The 17367-nt window shown below is 28.4% G+C and overlaps 1 protein-coding gene across 2 annotated transcripts in view; it reads right to left on the bottom strand.

The window, feature by feature from the left end:
• LOC129912429 (adenylate cyclase type 9) overlaps positions 1-17367 on the bottom strand; it is a 106505-nt gene that overhangs the window by 55348 nt on the left and 33790 nt on the right. For both annotated transcript variants that reach the window (XM_055990646.1, XM_055990645.1), the window contains exon 2: positions 4639-6000. In XM_055990646.1, coding sequence (XP_055846621.1) covers positions 4639-4647 — 9 coding nt within the window. In that variant the 5' untranslated portion in view covers positions 4648-6000. The remainder of the gene's footprint in view (positions 1-4638; positions 6001-17367) is intronic.

The raw sequence follows: 17367 nt of genomic DNA on the forward strand, positions 1-17367 counted from the left end.
CAACGCAAAATAATTCCGAAAAATAGTTGAATCAACGTGATTTTCGTTGATTTAAAGTTGTTTTTTCCCTCAGGGCAGATTAGAGTTGTACGGAGTTGAATTACTGCAGTGTGGTCCCATTTTAGTTTTTTCCAGTTATGGCTATAGAAACTATGAGAAAAATCATAAAACCCAGTTTTGAACCATGAAAGTCGGCTTTTTGATAAAAATGATTATTGGGAGACAGTACGCGATATTGCGTACATATGTATATGTATTTCTCTTGTGAAATCTCACCAACTATCAATTTGTAACAGAATTTCCTTAAATTAATTCCTTAAAGATTCGGTATTTTTCCAATCATCATCATCACAATAAACCACAAACTGTTTTTCCTACACTTAAATCTGATTACTTTAACTTGTCATCAATTCAACAAATCATTTCATTTGATATTGATCAGCACCCTTGACCATGAAATGCCTCAGAATTGATTTTCTTCACTTCCAATTCCAATACTTGTGTGCTCTATTATACTATCTATCAACTTGACAAATCAAACAACTCTCTCTCTCTTCAATTACAAATGCCCTTGACTACTGTACCACTTTCAAATATCAAGGCAAAAAAAAAAAATAGGAACTTAATCAATCTGATAAGAAATCGATTAGAAGTGGAAAATCCCTATTGTTAGTAATTTTATGATTTTATTGCCTTTGAAGTTAAGACATTGTGAGACTACGAAATAGATGAAAAGTGGGGTTTAATTCATAAATCGATTGACAACCAATATACATAGTTATGGTAAACTCAACATTGAACTTGTGAGGAATTTCTTATCGGCGGCGGTGGAATCGAATTCAAATAAAATTTTCATCTTCCCGCACTTGTGTGCTCAGCCACATCTTTCTTCAACAACACAACAACATCCAGGAAGGGCAATTGACAGTTTGATTGAGTGTGAGGTGACAGCTTGACATAGTGCAAACAATATTAAAAAGCTTTTATTACTTTACCGCAGTAACAAAATTTAAAACTTATTAATTGGCAGTATAAAAAATGTTGCTTTTTGATTCTATTGCGTGACTGCTTTCAATTTTAGATTTTATTTATTAAAGAAAAAATAACTGACAGTGCATGATATCGAGTGAAATTTATTATAGGATAGAGTTCTGAAAGCAAAATGTCGGTTTTGAAGCTCATTGTAAAAGCAACAGGCATTCTTATTGCGGTTTTCCAGCGTTAACGAGATTGAGTGACGACCTTGTTTAAGAGAGACTTTTAACAAACCTCTGCTGCATATTGGGATTCATAAAATGCTGAAATTGTAATAGAATGCGGTGAGTTACGTATTCTTGACAACTGTGACGTTACAAAGAACTTGAGAGTGTAGGTATATCAGAAAAATAACATAAAAACTTCGTTCAGCTTCAACATAAGCCACGTTCCTTTAGTACTAGATTTAGTACTAGATATATATCTAGATCTTTTGTCCCAGTAGATATGAAGTGTAGTTGATAGTACTAGATTTCTACTAATGAGTAGTCTACCATCTCCAAAGAACAGCAGCTTGTGTACTAGAGTACGGATTGTAATTGTATAAAACGATCCAAAAATTTTCCAACTAATCTATTACAATTAATTATTTTGTTCGTCAAACTGAATAACAGAACAAAATTGTGTATTCGTTTTGTAATTTTTCTTGATTATTGCTATGATTTAAGGTTTTCGAGCACTTTGTGTGTTTTTTCCATTTTATTTAAATTTGAAACCAACTTAATCCAACCCAGATAATCAACCATCAAGCTTTTACTTCCTATTAAAACAATTTACTTATCAAAAAAAAAAAAAAAAAAATATCTTAAATGTATATAGAAATGAAATAATATCAAGGAAACGTGCTTTAAATTTATACTGGGCCTCAAATGATTTTGCCTTGGGTGTATTTTATGATGGAAAACAAAAGATATTATTATAAATGTATTTGCAACTGACAGTAAGGATAAGATATTAATCGAAATACATAGATGAACACAGAGAGACTCTTGTTCATAATTTTCATTATTTTTTGTTGGATGATTTTTTTTTTGTTGATTTTTAGTCTAAGAATAAGAAAATTTTGTTCCTTTTGATAATGTCTTTACCAAAAATTTTGTTTTAATAGTCTAGGAAGGTTGTGAATGATGATGCATTCATTGTATTTTAAGGGCTTTTGGATTTTGATTGAGGTTTACAATTATGTAAACTTTGTTTTTTTTTTGTTTTGATTTTGAAATAGTTATTTTGATTGAACAATAACAATATTGTTTGCATAGATAATGTTAAAGGATTTTTGGTTAAGACTTAGAGGTCAATATTTATAAGGAGTTCAAGAATGTTACGTTCATATATCCAATATTTCAGTCAATAGAACACTTTTGTGGGTATTTTAGATCTTTATTTATAGAATTGGTAAACGGAATTTTTTTTTTTGATTATCACTTTTTGACAAATGTAAGGATTTTGAAAAATTATAAAGAAAAATAAGAAGTGTTTAAAACGTTTAAATGTGTTGGGAATGTTTTTTTTTTTAAGATAAAAAGGGAATAATGGTTTTCATAGCATTATTTAAAAACAATCAAATTAGGTCGGTCGTACTTGCTTTTTGTTAAAAAGAAATATCTTAAATTGTCAAAACTTTTATTTTATTATCATATTTCTAATGCAAATTAAAATGAAATAAAAAATGATTTATCTATTAGATGGATTCATACAGAAAAAAAAAATTAAAAATCGTAAAATTTGGTACAAAACAATTATGAGCTACAATGTTCAATAAAACTGAATATTTTTTTTTTTAACCAAAATATTAGTTTATTAGGAGTTAAAACAAAATCTATGACATCACATTTCGAAGATAAAAACTCATCTTGATTTTTTTATATCTCGAAAACATGACCATTTTTTTTTACTTTGAACTCAAATTAAGAAAACCTATTAAAATCTATAGGAAAATTAATTTGTTCAGCGAAAAAATAAAAATATTCAGATTAATTTAGCATTGAATTTTTTTATATTATCATCTTATTTAATTTTTAATTTAAATCCTACTTGGCAACAAAATAACACCAAAATTGTCTTTTTTTTATGTAAATAAAATGTAATAACGAGAGATGTCCAAAACGTTCTTATTAAATAAAAAAATTCAAGCAATATCATAATATATGGTCTAGAAATGTGTTTTACTAATTTGGCCATTTTTTTGATTTTTTTCAAAATGTTTAAGCTTTTTTATTGAATTTGAGCAGTATACCTGAATCCAAGATCAAATACCGTTTTTGATATCAACTAAGCACAATTTCTAGCTTATATCAACACTGAACACACTGTTTTGAAAAAGAAAATTCTATTTACACGCTTATTCTGTCCGCCATTTTAAATAAAAAAAAAAGTGGACTATGTGGAATATGTTAAATATAATTTTTTACGATTCTGAAAATTGTTCAAATCATTTATGAGGACTCTAATCAGTTTTAGTACAAAAAAACTAGAAACCGTTAAAAACTAACAAGTATTTAGGAATTATCACACCGAAAAGGTATGCAGTACCACTACGGGTAGTTGTATGAAAAAAGTTCTCGAAAGAAGACTTTATAAAAGGACTCAGCATGTCTTTTTAAATAAAATAAGAAAAGTCACATGATTTTTTCAAGCACGTTAAGTATAAATATGAACCCAGAGAAAAAGACCACTTAAAATCAAGCGGATTTCTGCATGATTTTTTTGCCAAGACGACTTCTGTCGGCAGAAATCCACTTTATTAAGATAAAAATCTTTTTTTTCATCCAGAAATCCGTTTGTTTTTTGGTCGTCTATTCTTCGTGTAGTTTACAAAAAAGCATTATTTTTGTAAAACATTGTTATTTTCTGACAAATCGAATTAAAACTTCTTGTATTTTAGTCAATTTCTTTATTTTACCTCTAAAACTCTACAAACATCTCTTTCTTCTTATAACACAAACAAAACCAAATTAAATTGAAACCACAATCCCTTTTTCCAATCACTATACACTACTCGTAACTACAAACAAAAACAATGAGTCAATTGAGATTTGACTTATATTTCATCCAAAAAAGAAACAAAACAAAAAAAAAAAGTAATCTTATAAATATTTCAAGATCTTTACCAAACTTCAATCTAATCAACTCCCTCAAGTGATAGAAAATGTAAATTACTTGCAAAAATGTTCAATGATACTCCAACTCAAACTCCTTTATACACAGGATACAGAGTTGTTGTTTTTTTAAATACAAAAACGAACTTGGCATAAAATTTAACCAAAAACCAAAAACTCTCTCGGACACAAGTTTTGTACCTAATTTACATTTGAAAGCAATCCTTTTTTTTATACTTCCACATTTCTACCACAAATCCAATTTACACATAAACAAACCTTTTACGGTTATGGTGGAATAAATTTCCCTCAAACATAATCTCTTCCATACCTACAAAAAAAAATTACACTAGAATGTGCTAAAGTATGTACTTCAACTGAGAGAGTGCTCAAGAGGGCGTTAAACTATACAAAAATCACTAACAAAACGATACTAAACCAAAGAAAAAAAGAAAATTTACATTCCTACATGTAAAAAGGATATGGGTAGAAAATTATCACTCACCTCGGCCATTTTGTAAAATATCCTTGGTATCTGCTGCTGGTGTTTTACCCGAAACCCTCGTTTCGTTTTGTAATCCGGATGTTAATGTAAAATTCAATCTTTTTTTTCTGTTTTGTATTGTGTGCCTCTAAAAATGGCGCCCAAGCCCAAGCTGATAAAAATTGTATGATGGGTTTCTGTAAATATTCTGTTCAAATATTTATTTATGAGTCTTTCGTCGTTGGTCCACGTCGTTGGTTATATTCTGGGCTTTAAAATTTCTTCTTTTTTTTTTATAATAATTTATTTATAAATGTGTAGTTGTAGATGTTGTTTTTAAAAATTCCACATAAACCTGCATCTATTTCTAAGTTTTTTATCGCTGCTTCTATAGTATACTCTCGTAAAGTGTCCTTTTGTCTGATTGTCAAATGCAGTATTATTTCGTTTCGTTTTGAATTTGTTTGTGTTTTTGTTTCTTTGATAGGAGAAGCAGCAGGAGATAGCTCCTACTATTATCATCAAATGAGTATAATCCTTGTTTATTTGAGTTTTATTTCGACGATGTAAGAAAAAATGGCAATGTCGTTGTTGTGGGTCTTTTGATAGGCCATTCATTTTGACACAAATTGTCAGCTTATAAAATCCACCACCAGCAACGGTAATTTAAAATTAAATTTGTCATTATTCCAACGACAACGATATGGACGTCGTGGACGATGCTGCTGCTACTATCGTTGTCAGTTTTTTCTTCAGTTTTTATTGTTGTTGGAGTGGATTTAGCAACGATGATGGTTTTTCTTCTCAACAAATTTGATTCAATTTGCCGCATAATTTGGTTTGAGAATATTATTATTTTTTTTTGCATTTTCAATGGCAGATAGATTTCCAGTAAACTTCAATTACTGGTCTATTAGTCATTCTTCATCAACAACATCATTATCATCATCATTTCATTTAGTATCATCATTTGAGTGAGAGACGATACTAAAGAGAGGGAAAGAGAGAAAAGTAATTTTGCCGGTGTAAATGAATGAAAAATTGCAACCAACGACGACGGCAAGCACGATTGACGACGACGACAACGCGACTATGACTTTTAGGTGGATAATTGAAAATCTTCCGCGTAAATTTAATTTAAAGAAAAATAAAAAAAAAAAAAAACAGATTACTGTCGTAGTTGTCTGACGAGAGAGAAGCCTAAAGACCGAGAGGAGTAGGATTTTTTCTTCTTTATTTTTTTTTTTTTATTTGATGCCCAATGGATGTGTCTTTCTGATGTATTCCTCTGATTGCATTGCAGATTCAACTGATTTCATTTAGATGATTTAATTTTTTTTTTCTGCTAAAAACCGTGCGCTGCCACTGCTTCACTGACAATTCCTGAGAAAGTTAAAAAGAACAAACAAAAAAAAAAACAAGATTAATGTCAATCAATTGAAGTGTGATATGTGATAAGTGTTAATAAATTTGTTTTTTATTTATTCATTCAACTGTAAATGAATTCTTGTTTCTGAGAGCGATAAATTCTATACCTTTTTTTTTGTTGTTGTTGTTGTTAATACTGTCTGTATTGATTTACATAGTGTTTAAAGGGTAGGGTATCTACTTATACACTACCGTGCATTTCTATTTTTAAAATTGAATCGTTTAAAGTTGTTTTTTGACGTTTCGTGGTAATTTGTTCAAATGTGTACTTGAAGTTTGACTTATTAGAATGTGCTAATATTATAACAGGGCGATTTTTATTAAGTCTAAATAGGAAACAAGCGCAGGGAGGGGTAGCAAGTGAAATTTTATTCTTAAAACATAGAGTTGAATGAACAATACAATGCTAGGAAAGCATAATAATAATTTTTCTGATGTCAAATTACTGTTAAATTGTATCGCAAAAATTGTTTCAAAAAAAGTACGTATACACCATAGTGAACAAAAGTATTTCAATTATGCTCGTAGTGAGTTGTATAATTTACAAATTTCATGGTTTTATGATGATAAAGTACCTTAAATTGTTACACATATTTCAAAATGGGTGGATACCACGCCTTCTGAGTACATAAAAAATTTAAAGTTGTAAAATGTGTGTTCTCTTTAAAAACTATACCAATTTTACTGTTCTAACAAGTTCCATGACTATACGATACTCAGAAGTGCTCTATAATTTTTGATAATAATCTGAAATTCGAAAATTATTAGAAAAATTGAAGGTTGTAAAAAATAATTTTTTTTCAATGCATTTGTTTTCCGTTACAAATTTAAAAAAAAATATGTATGAAACTGAAAAAAAATTGCATTAAAAAAAATATTTATTGGAAATAAAAAAAAAAAAAATTGCATTAAAAAAAATGTTATTATAACTTAAAATATTTGCATTTAAAATAAATTTTTAAGTTTGCAATAAATTTTTTTTTAATGCAAAATATTTTTAGCTGCAATAAAAATTTTACTTTCAATGCAAATATTTTTCAGTTGCAATACAATTTTTTCTTAATGCAAAATTTTTGTAATTGCAATAAATATTTTTTCTAATGCAAATATTTTCCAGTTAAAGTACAAATTTTTTTTAATACAAATTTTTTTCAGTAGCAATAAATATTTCGTTTACTGCATTTTTTTCCTTATTTGCAATAAATATTTATTTTCAAAAATCAAATGGTATTTTTACAAATCTGGAGAAATAAAATAAAATTCATAATGGATTTATTTGAACTAATATCACAAAAATGTTTATGCAAGTTGCTAATACAAAGAATTATTCCAATATTTCAACGAGCTTACTTTGTTTTGAAGCTAAAGCATAATCTAAATCGTGAATATTCTATTCAAATGATATTTTCCCACAATTATTATTATAAACAAAATTACAAGGTCATTTCATTTTCTTATTTTTTGGTTTTGAAATCCACCAAATGACTGATATCAATCAAATTTAATAATCAAACGAATTTCTTATTTAGCCTTACCACTCAATAAATTTTTTTACCAAAACTTTTTTTAATGATCACTAAATATGCATCGTTATGTATATGTGAAGAGTTTAAGTAAACAATATTTCATGGAAGCTTCAAAAACAATAATAATAAAAAAAAAAGTACGTATACACCACAGTGAACACCAACAATTTCAATTTTGTTCGTTTATATAATCTCGATGAAAAAAAAAACAATACAGTAATAAGACAGACATTTCATATGCAATAAATGATAACGGTTCTTTTGTTTGGAAATTGGTGGATAGATAAAAGTTCTTTTATTCAAAAATAGTCGTAAAAAATTGCATTGTTATAATTTATATTACTCAATGAAGAATTTACTTTGCAATCATTTTTTACATATATTATAAATTCAATAAAATAAATAAACTAGTACAATATGTATTTAGATTGAATATTTTATGTTATAAAAGAGTGAAATCAAAAAAAATATATTTAAAAAAAATACGTATACACCACAGTGAACATAAGTCATTTCTATTTTGCTTATAATTCCGTTGCCACATTTAAAGGGAAAATAAAACAATGATAATAAAACCGATTTTCGGAATATTATTAACGGCTCATTTGTAGAGAAATATACGACACAGAAGAGTTATATTTTCACAAATAATCGTTCTTTCTTCCGTTCGTAAGAAAAGTAAATTTACTTCTGTTGTAGGTAAAGACATTGGAAATTTATGTTTTGATTTATGTTTCAAGAATTTGGCAAAGGAGAAAGGAGTTCACGAAATCATCATATGTCGGAAATACATATATTACAAGAAAAGTACCATTTGCAGGTACTAAATTTTTGGATTTTCAACTAAATAAATTATTTATCCATTATTCCAAAATCCTTTCAAATTTTGATTTCTTAACCTTTTTCCTTATTTTAATTTTAATTATTTCTAAAACCTTATCTTTCACATCAAATAACGTTCTCAATTCAAAAAGTGATTGAAAACTGTTGAAAAAAGCAACTGAACAACAGAAGCCTTTTTCCCCTAATTCATTCACTGGGATAAATATGGTCTTTATATTTTTTTTGTATTTGCTTTGCTTTATTTTTTTGCATCCCCTTCTCCTACCAAGCATAAAATTATAATTTTCCACTTGAGCTCGAATTGACATTTTCAAATGATTATTTGCAGTGTCACTTGAAAGCAAGTCTTTTTTTTTTTTTTTTCTTCTCCATATTTATGTTGCTATCACAAATGTCATTATAATGACGACTATGACGTATTAAAAAAAATGAAATTCATAGAAATGTGTTTTTATAAATTTTTTACGAGTACTTACACATTTACATAATTCCCTATCTATCTCTGCAGTAGGTAAAAGAAAACGTATAATATTTGTCACAAATTATATCAAGTTCCTTCAAAGTGTGTTTTTTATATATATTTTTTAAATGAAATTATTCCCTCAATGACGATGAAATCAGTGTTACGCAGTAAACTTCAGTTGTAAACAACGTCATCGTAATTAGGTATAACCGCATAAGTAAATCTTTTTCACAAATCGATGTACCAACATTTAAGAGTGTAAACTTTTTATGGTGTTTTTTTTTTTTTCTTGTTTATTTTGTATTTTATTATGGGTGTACACTTGTAATTTTATGTAAGGAAATTTATAATTTGGATTTTGAAATAAATCTACGTTAGAAAAGCGTCATCACCATTTAAAGAAAATTATAACGTCATAATTTGAGAAAAAAACATCGTGTAACATTATAAACTTGTTATTTGAGTTGGTTGTTTTGGCACAGCACTTAAAACAGAAAATTTTGATTGTGTAATTTTAGCACCAAGTTTGTTGGATTTCCTATTTCATTTCTCACTGTTGTGTTGCCTACACAGGTTTTTTATTCGATCCTCTAAATGCACTTTTTCTGTATTATAACGCATTACTAATTATATAATCTTGTAGAAATTTAAGTTTCCTCGAATAGCAAGCTCAAATGTTAAAGATTATGTTTAATTTATGTGAATATTTAACTCAGTTCCCAAGTGATTGGATATAATCTTGTTAGAAAGTTTAAAAAATTCTTGTTATAATCATAAGTTTCTAGAAGCTATTAAGAAGCTATTAGATAGATTGTATTTTTGAATTTGTAAAGTCCCAAAATTAAATAAAAAGAAAAAGTCTCTTTGAAAAAGTCGCGGTGACAATATATTTTTTTGGAATTGTGAAAAAAATATTCGAATTCATAGGAAAATTCTATATCTATTTCATATGCGTATTCTCTATAAAAATATGAGACATTAAAAAGTTCTAACGACATGAATAGAAGCCGAATTCGCACCTTTCAAAAAAACCCAAAATAAAACCAGCAATGAATTCACTATGGCGTATACGTACTTTTTTTTCAACTATATTCTTTTTGTAATAATTTTTGTTAATTATTTTTTTTATTTAATAGTTTTTAAAATATACTAAAAAATTTGTTTTTAAATATATTTATAAATGAAGCCAGTGGAATTATAACCTTTAAAAAATAACTTTAAAACATTGCAAAATTTTCATTTGCAAGAATTTCACAACATTTTGTTCAAAAATTATTTTGGTAGTAATATCAAACTTTTCTGTTATTTAAATCTAAAACTGAACTACAATCTTTCATAAGTTAATTTAAAATAAAATTAATCTAAAATTAAAAGAATAGTAAGACACATTTAGAGGAGATGGTATAGAATGACCCCTGCATTAGTGTGGTCCAAAAAAAAACATTTTTTTTTTATATTTGGTCGGGCCACCGGCTAAATTTGATCCACTTATCTATAAAATTAACGATGTGAAATCTTAAGTCGCTGTCTTAAGTACAAGATGTTGCTGATAACAATTCAATATTTAGGTATTGTACGTAATCTTGATTTTTTTTTTTAGTTTTTTTTTTTGAAAAATTTAATTAATCTGCCTAAGTTTTAATAGTCTTAATAAAACATTCCTTTAATTCAAGTTTGAATCAAAAAATTGCATTATTTCGTCACATGATTGCGATTGTTTTTTTTTTCAAAATTTGGACTTATAAAACTTTTGTTACGTGTCCTTGAAAAAATTTAAAATACCTAAATAAAATTTTGTTTGGCGGTCTTGATTTTTTAATTACAATAAGTTCACCTTTTCACTGTACAATCTACGAGAAAGAAGGAACTTATCACACACCTCAAAACTAAGTATCCTTAAATATTGAAACTTATAGTTTCAGCAGATAAATGGTGTCCAAAACTCCCTTCTCTACATTTTTTAAACATTTTCAATTTCAAAAACAAATTTGATTACGAAGCAGCGAGAGCACAGATTCCCTAGTTACTTCATTCATTTATTTATAAACATTTGATTTTATTCGACAAAGTAACAATATTTACCGACCTCAATGTTTGCCATTGACTTCTGTTTTGAACGTTTTTTGATAAATGTCTTTTAGTTCCAAAATGTGTTAAAAAATGACTCAACTGCGTTATTAACAAAACAAAACATTTCCATTTAGAAACACACTTTTTTTTGTTGGTGTTTACCTTGCCTGACAATCTATCAAACTTTTATGATTTTGGTGTAGCTTTGTGTTTTTTTTTTATAAAAAGCATGTACCAATGTTTATATTTAGACAGATGCTATTATTTTTAATTCTAAATTTGAATGAAATTAGCCTTAAAAGTAAAAAACGTTTTATTCAATAAAACTTTTATTGTCTATTTAAGGCATCTTTATAATTTTTTTTCAATTATTTTTCTATATTTGTGTTAAATAAAATGATTTGATAAAAAAAATAACAATAATTATGTAGTTGGAGACATAATGTGTTTTCCTAATTTTTCATGCAAATCAAATTACTCTCTCAAAACAACCAAATTAAATATTTAAATATATTTCGTATCCTTGAAATATCTTCCAAAGGAGTCATTTACAAAAAAGACAAGCATCATTCATCTAATAATTTTTATGAAACAACTTCACAGGTTAAAAATCTCTCACCTCCAACAAACAAAAAAGCCAAAATATGTACCTAAATCCCAACAGAAAAAAAGGAGCCATCTCAACAAAAAAAAAATCGTTTGAAATTTTGCCAATGTAAGTTCCTGTCCCAACAAAATATAATATACACAAATAACCTTTACTCTTTAGATCAAAACAGAGAAAAAAAAAAAAGATGATTTGATGATCCACAGTCGCACCGTAATAGCATATTTAAAGCCCACGTTACATGTCATCACAACTAAGTAACCCCAAAGCACACGCTCTTTACAAAAAATAAATTTAAAATTCTATCAACCAGCAAAAACAACCAAACCAAAAACCAACCCAACGACGACAACGCGCCACAACAGTGATGAAGTGCTCATCCGTTCAATCACCGTTCGTTGGTTGTTTGTTGGCGCTCGGTGATAGCGCGCGATAAAAAACCATATACAACAAAAATCACAATAACCAGGGCATATTATTACCAGAGTACACAGAGTAGAACGAAATCTGTCCGAGATCTCGCTAACTTATATTTATAATCACTTATTACTTTACCGCATGACAAACGACAAAACAACGAAAATGACAAATGGGTGAATGGGAGCACCATCACTCTGCTGATGTTATCTGTCAAATTTTACTTTTTCCTGTCATTGGTTGGTCGTCGTCGTTCGTCAGCAATTCAGCACAACACTACAAATCCACACAAAACTAATTAAGCTATAATCAGCTTTAGCTAGTGGGATGATTCGCTTTTGCTAGCTCATCAAAGAAAATTCCCAAAAATGTTTGTAAGGTTATTTATGTATGTTTTGTTTGTTTGTATGTTTGTGTATATTTTAACGGGTGTACCTGCTGCTGCTGGCTGAGGTTGTGCTTGTGTTTGTCATTTTGCCAGATTTCAATGCCAATGTCAATAACAACCTGCCATCATATTAAACCATGCAGCAGCTAGCACAGGCATTTTATCTTTAAACGTTACTATAACACCCGATGCGAGGGAGGCGTCACTGTCACTGTCTCTCTAAAAGAGACACAAACACACGAGATAGAAAACAAAAACAAAGCAAAAAAAATGTAGCCTCTGAGTCGTCGGCATCTGCACGCTCACAACCGACAGTTTCTATGTTGTTATGATAGGAGCAACCATCTTCGTGATTACATATACCCGAAAGCACAAAAACATCATTACGAGGTACAGGGTCATGGTCATTTTCATCAGCGCCCATGTGCATAATATCTATTAAGTGTGTGTTTCTTTTTTTAAATTGATTGAGGAGGGAATTTATTTTGACGTTTACACACATTTTACATACCTACATATATTGTTTTCTATTCAGCAAGAGACGAACAAATTGGGGGAAATGCATTTTTAGATTTTTTTTTTAAGGTACTATTTGAGTTGGAAAATATTGTTGTTTGGTTTCGTGACCAGGTTTGCATACGAACAGGAACACGAAGATTTCTTTATGATCTGTAGCACTTCCTTTCCCAACTATAACATAGTTACGGGACGACTACTTGGAGTTTGAAAGGTATTTTTGTAGATATTTGTTCATATTTTCATTCATAACTTCTAACCTAACTATCATAAGTTGAAAGATGAGGCATCGTTACAAGTGTCTTGATAATCCGTTGATTATAGGCTATTAAAACTTTTATTATATTATTATGATTCACGAGAACTTTTGCCTGATTTCAATCACTTGTTCTACCCTACACTCAGGGAAAAAAAAGTAGAGTTATTTTGTAACAATTTGCATAGTCATTTCATAGAATTCAATGAAATTTGGCAAATAATTATTTTTTGTCAGAAAATAGTTAAAAATGACTATTATAATAGTCACATGCAAAAACAAAATAATTCAAAATAACTATTAAAATAGTTAAAATTGTCGTAGTAATTACGTAACTATTAAAATAGTCATTTTTAACTATTATGTTTATAGTTAGAAATAACTACATATCTAATTATAATAGTTACATGCCAAAGCAAAATAGTTAAAAGTAACTATTTTGCATAGTTAGAGAAAACAAGATGTCGAAGCGTGCCTGTGCGAGCGAGTACAAGTTTCAAGTCGTTTGGGTACAAAAAATGGAGACTTTTTAAACAAAAGTCCCTATTTTCGAGCAAAACCAGTGTTTCAAATCATACAATTTTTTCAGGATGTAGTAAGTAAGAAATTAAATAATTTATTAATTTTTCAACTAATTTAATTTTTTAACTAATTTTTCAGTGGAACAAAAATGCCAAATTGACATTGTATAAAAAATGATTCTAAATAAATAAAAAAACGATTCTAAATAAAAAAAAAAAGAAAAACTATTTAATAAATTTAATAATTTTTTTCATTTTAAGTGTTTTTTATATAATTTCCCCTCCCGTAAGCGAAATGAGATATATCACTCCCACCTCCCCCTGTAAAAAAATGCGTTGCATATAGTCCCATAGCTCCTTTCTCCATCTGACTATTTAAATAGTCACAAATAACTATTTCAATAGTTAAAATTTTTTTTAATGAAATACCTAATAAAAATTGTATTTTTTTTTTTATCTTTTCTGTTCTGAAACAGACTATTTAATTCAATGTCACCTCAAGAGCAAGAAATCGTTCGAGTTACACAAAATCTAACTCTTGTCTATCATAAAAACACTGGTAAAACCAGTAGACATACGAAATCGTTCCACAAACTCGTCAACGACTTATTTAGGATGTAAAAAATGGCTTTGTTTTGTATGCCCCTGCATCGATCACGTTGAAGAGCATCTAAAAGTGCTTTCTCAAAGCTTTCGAGAATCTAAACTTTCTCAAAATCACATTGAAATCATCATCTTTGTTACAAAGCAGACATCCGTCAATTTTCATCTAAATTTAGTTCTGTATTCCAAAACCGGCTAAGATCTTAAGGCGTACTTATATTTTCAAGTCAATTTGTTCCTAAATCTGCTCAGTTTTATACTTTTCTCTATCAGTAGACATACCTATCCAACCCATGCAGGATTCTAAATCTAAACATTTTAGACTTCGTCAGCAGCTGATAAAAGGTGAACACATTTTGTGATAAAATCAAGCTGATAGTAACGGCAACCTGGTTGAAATGGACAAACAATTTAATCTTACTATGGATTGAAAACAGGGTTGTAAAAAATCACTTTTTTGACGTGATAACGTCTTATAAATCGATGAACCATGGCAGCCACCACAAAAAAGTGACGCCATTTTCTAACGTTCCACTCTCGCGGCAAAAATTTCGCGGCAAAAATTTCAATTAAAAATAAACTATTAGAGATACAAAAATCTTCTATAGCTTATTTGAAGGATTATAACCTGAAGCTAAATCCAAATGAAGGATTTTTAAAAATTCCGTCATTTAATAGGGTAAACAGGGGTAAAACGGAAAGATGAAATTTGAGCTAAAACGTAAACGCGAAGTTGTAGAGAGTTGATTTTTTTTGCTAAAGATAGATGAGACTAATTTAAGAATAACTGCATTTAAGGAAAAATTCTAAAAACTTTTGAAACTAAGTTATAACGTTTTGTTTGAACGTTGTACACGTGTTGGGGCCATGACAAAATGATGATTTTGAGTAGGGAAAATTTTTTTGACAATTCTAAAGGTGCCAGGCGTCTAATACGGATTTTTTTCCAACACTCTGCACTTCGAAATATGAATTTTAAAAAAACACCTTGTTTTTTAGGGGTATTTTTGGGTAGTTTTTGATTTTTAACTTCTTTTTGGAGCGTTCAAAAATCTCAAACTTATAGGACATGTAGGTTTTGGCCTTATGCATACATGTGCATTAATTGGAATCATTAAGTGAGTTTTGACTGAATAACGGAAGAAACAAGTTTTTAAAAAACACGTTTTTGACCGTTTTTAACCGATTTTCATCGTTTTTTATTTTTATCTTTTTTTCTTTAATAGATACAGGAATAAAGAATATGGAGTAATGATAGACCATGACCACGACTATATGTACATATGTTTCAATCATTTTCGTAAGCACAATTTTGAGATAACGGTAAAATAAAATTTTAGAATTCAACTGGTTATAACTTTTGATTAAGAGCAGATAGAAATTTTATTAAACTTATTATGAGCATTCTGATACAATTACCTTTCATTTGGTATATCACACATAACGGTAGACTAACTACAAGCTACACAATGTTAAATCAAGAAAATTGCAAAAAACCTCAAAACACCAGTGGAGATCTGTTGCCATGGTTGACTTTAAAAAATTCTAACTTCTCTTGTAGGCATCTTCGAAATGAGATTGATACGCCATATGAAAGGTGAAATAATAAGCTTTTACATGGTATAAATAGGTTGTCAAACAAAAAAATTGATTCCATAGCGTGAGAACATAAAAATAAATGCTTTTTTTAATGAAATTTGATCGAGTTCCAAAAAATTCTAGCTCTTTTTGTAGATGTCTCATAGACCTGATCGATATATATATTTTGAGCTAAGACAATAAGCTTTCAGATGGTATAAAATTTGTTATAGGTTGTCAGGGAAAAAATGGAATTAATGACGTGAGAAGATAAAAATTCATGTTTTTTTTTGCTTTTTTTTTGATGAAAATGATTGTTTTCAATAAATTATTTTTATACTTTTTGCGCATTGTAAAAATTGAAAAATTGTTTTATCCTTAAGAAGAAATACTTGGCTTTTAAATTGCATAATTTTTTTTTAAGCTTTTAAAATAAAAAAAAAATAATATAATGAGAAAATAAAAAAGGTATTTTGTTTTAGCTTTTTCTTGTAAATTATGATTGTTTGAAATAAGTAAACGCTTCAAATGAATCATTTTAAACAAAAGCACACAACCTGTTTTCTGACGACGTTATCACGTAAAATCATCGTCCGTTTACCGACTTTACAGACAACCTCTTTCTTTTTAATGCATTTGTTTTCCATAATAATTTTTTTCCACTTGCAATAATTATTTTTTTAATGCATTTTTTTTTACAATAAATATTTTTTATCAATGGATATTTTTACAACCCTGATTGAAAGTAAAGGTAAAAAGTTGTATATCATTTGCTGGTCTTTCACACGACAAAATTTTTCTGAAAAGTCCGTCCCTGTGGAGTTGTGTGTTAATGAATCAATAAGGGTGACATGGTGATGCTGATGCTAATGCAACCATGGAAGAGGTTCTTAATTTCGAAAATAATGGTAGGCTTCATTAGCATCCTACAAGGTAATTAGGATGAGAATTTCACACAATCTTCTCTATAGGTAATGTGTGTGATGAGTTTTGTTTTTTTTTTTTTTGTTTTTTTATTTTCTTCTTCTTCTTTTATGTAGCAGCTTGTAAATGTTCTTTAATTTTTAAATTACATTATCTTATGGAATATCTTGTGTTTGACAATTTATTTCATATTCCCAGAGTATGCAAAAATGACATCAAAGCATATATTTTTTTTTGTATTTTTCTACCTTTAGGCTTTTGGGATAATTTCAAAACAAACCAAAAAAAAAAAAAAAAAGCATCACATCTGAGGACTTTTTTGTGTCTTCAAAAAAAAAAAAGAAAATAATAAAACAGAATAATTCTGAATTTACAAGTATAATAATTTTTAACTAACACGTGTAAATTGTTATTTGTATACCTTTATCCTTGAAAATTGAATATTTACATAATGTTTTCAGCAGAAATGTCAAGAAAGAGAATAATAAAATGGATATGTAGAATGTAGATAGGAGGTTCTTATACATTTTTCAACGCGGAATTGAAAATGTGTTGATGTTCTTATTTTCTTAAGGTTGTTTACATATTTCATTTTGTTTTTTTTTTTTTA

Source organism: Episyrphus balteatus, chromosome 2 (assembly GCF_945859705.1).
Source record: "Episyrphus balteatus chromosome 2, idEpiBalt1.1, whole genome shotgun sequence".
Lineage (NCBI taxonomy): Eukaryota > Metazoa > Arthropoda > Insecta > Diptera > Syrphidae > Episyrphus > Episyrphus balteatus.